We start from the raw sequence: 783 nt of genomic DNA on the forward strand, positions 1-783 counted from the left end.
AAAGGCCCAGGCCCAGGCCAAATGCCAAGGAGAATGCCTCAGCAAAAGCCCAAGCCCAGGCCAAGTGCCTAGGCCAAGGAGAACACCACACCGCAGGCCCAGGCCCAGGCCAAGGCCAAAGCCCAGGAGAACACTGCCGGGAACTGAAATGCAAGGTAAAGAAATCAGCACGAGAAAACAAAGGCTAAGGTAAGGACAAGGAGAACACCACAGGGAAAGGACAGAGGCAAGGAGAAGGAAGAAAAGCAGAGGCAGCCTTCAGGGTTCCCTAAAGTGTAGTACTGAGCTCTAGCAGCACTATATTCAGTCACACTACATAATGGAGAAACGCTGGTGGGGGTACGTTGCCCTTCCCCATTACAGCAAACAGTACGCAGTCAGGAAAGCTGAGTTCCAGGGCATTCCAGGAAATGCAGCTTTCTGTTTCTTGCTGACTTCAAGAGCAGCCACGGATCTCCCTGCAGTTCTTGCACTGCCCAGGAGCACCGCAGTTCTCCGCTGCCACCTGTTGAGCACAATACAACAATGAAGGCTCTGCCCCGCACATGCAGAGGCTGCACCCTGTGCACATTGCTCTTACCAGCAGCACTGCAGAGAGACGCCTGGGGCTGTGAGACACGATGACACAAAGGAGTTGGGTAATCAGGGCACAGTCGGGGCAGGCGGGGAATTCCACATGCTCAGCAGCGCTGGAAAACTCACTGAATGCACCCATCAGCACAATCCATGTGCTCTACTGGACCCATCACAGCCATCCCGTGCAGGTGCCAGCAAGCAGCGGTC

At 55.2% G+C, this 783-nt stretch overlaps 1 protein-coding gene across 2 annotated transcripts in view; it reads right to left on the reverse strand.

Moving 5' to 3' along the window:
* Positions 1-6: 6 nt before the first annotated feature.
* The window catches only part of LOC110391369, a 7,924-nt gene continuing 7,147 nt past the window's right edge, over positions 7-783 (reverse strand). For both annotated transcript variants that reach the window (XM_021383199.1, XM_021383200.1), the window contains one exon: positions 7-505. In XM_021383199.1, coding sequence (XP_021238874.1) covers positions 378-505 — 128 coding nt within the window. In that variant the 3' untranslated portion in view covers positions 7-377. The remainder of the gene's footprint in view (positions 506-783) is intronic.

The sequence above is a fragment of the Numida meleagris genome, unplaced genomic scaffold (assembly GCF_002078875.1).
Source record: "Numida meleagris isolate 19003 breed g44 Domestic line unplaced genomic scaffold, NumMel1.0 unplaced_Scaffold355, whole genome shotgun sequence".
Lineage (NCBI taxonomy): Eukaryota > Metazoa > Chordata > Aves > Galliformes > Numididae > Numida > Numida meleagris.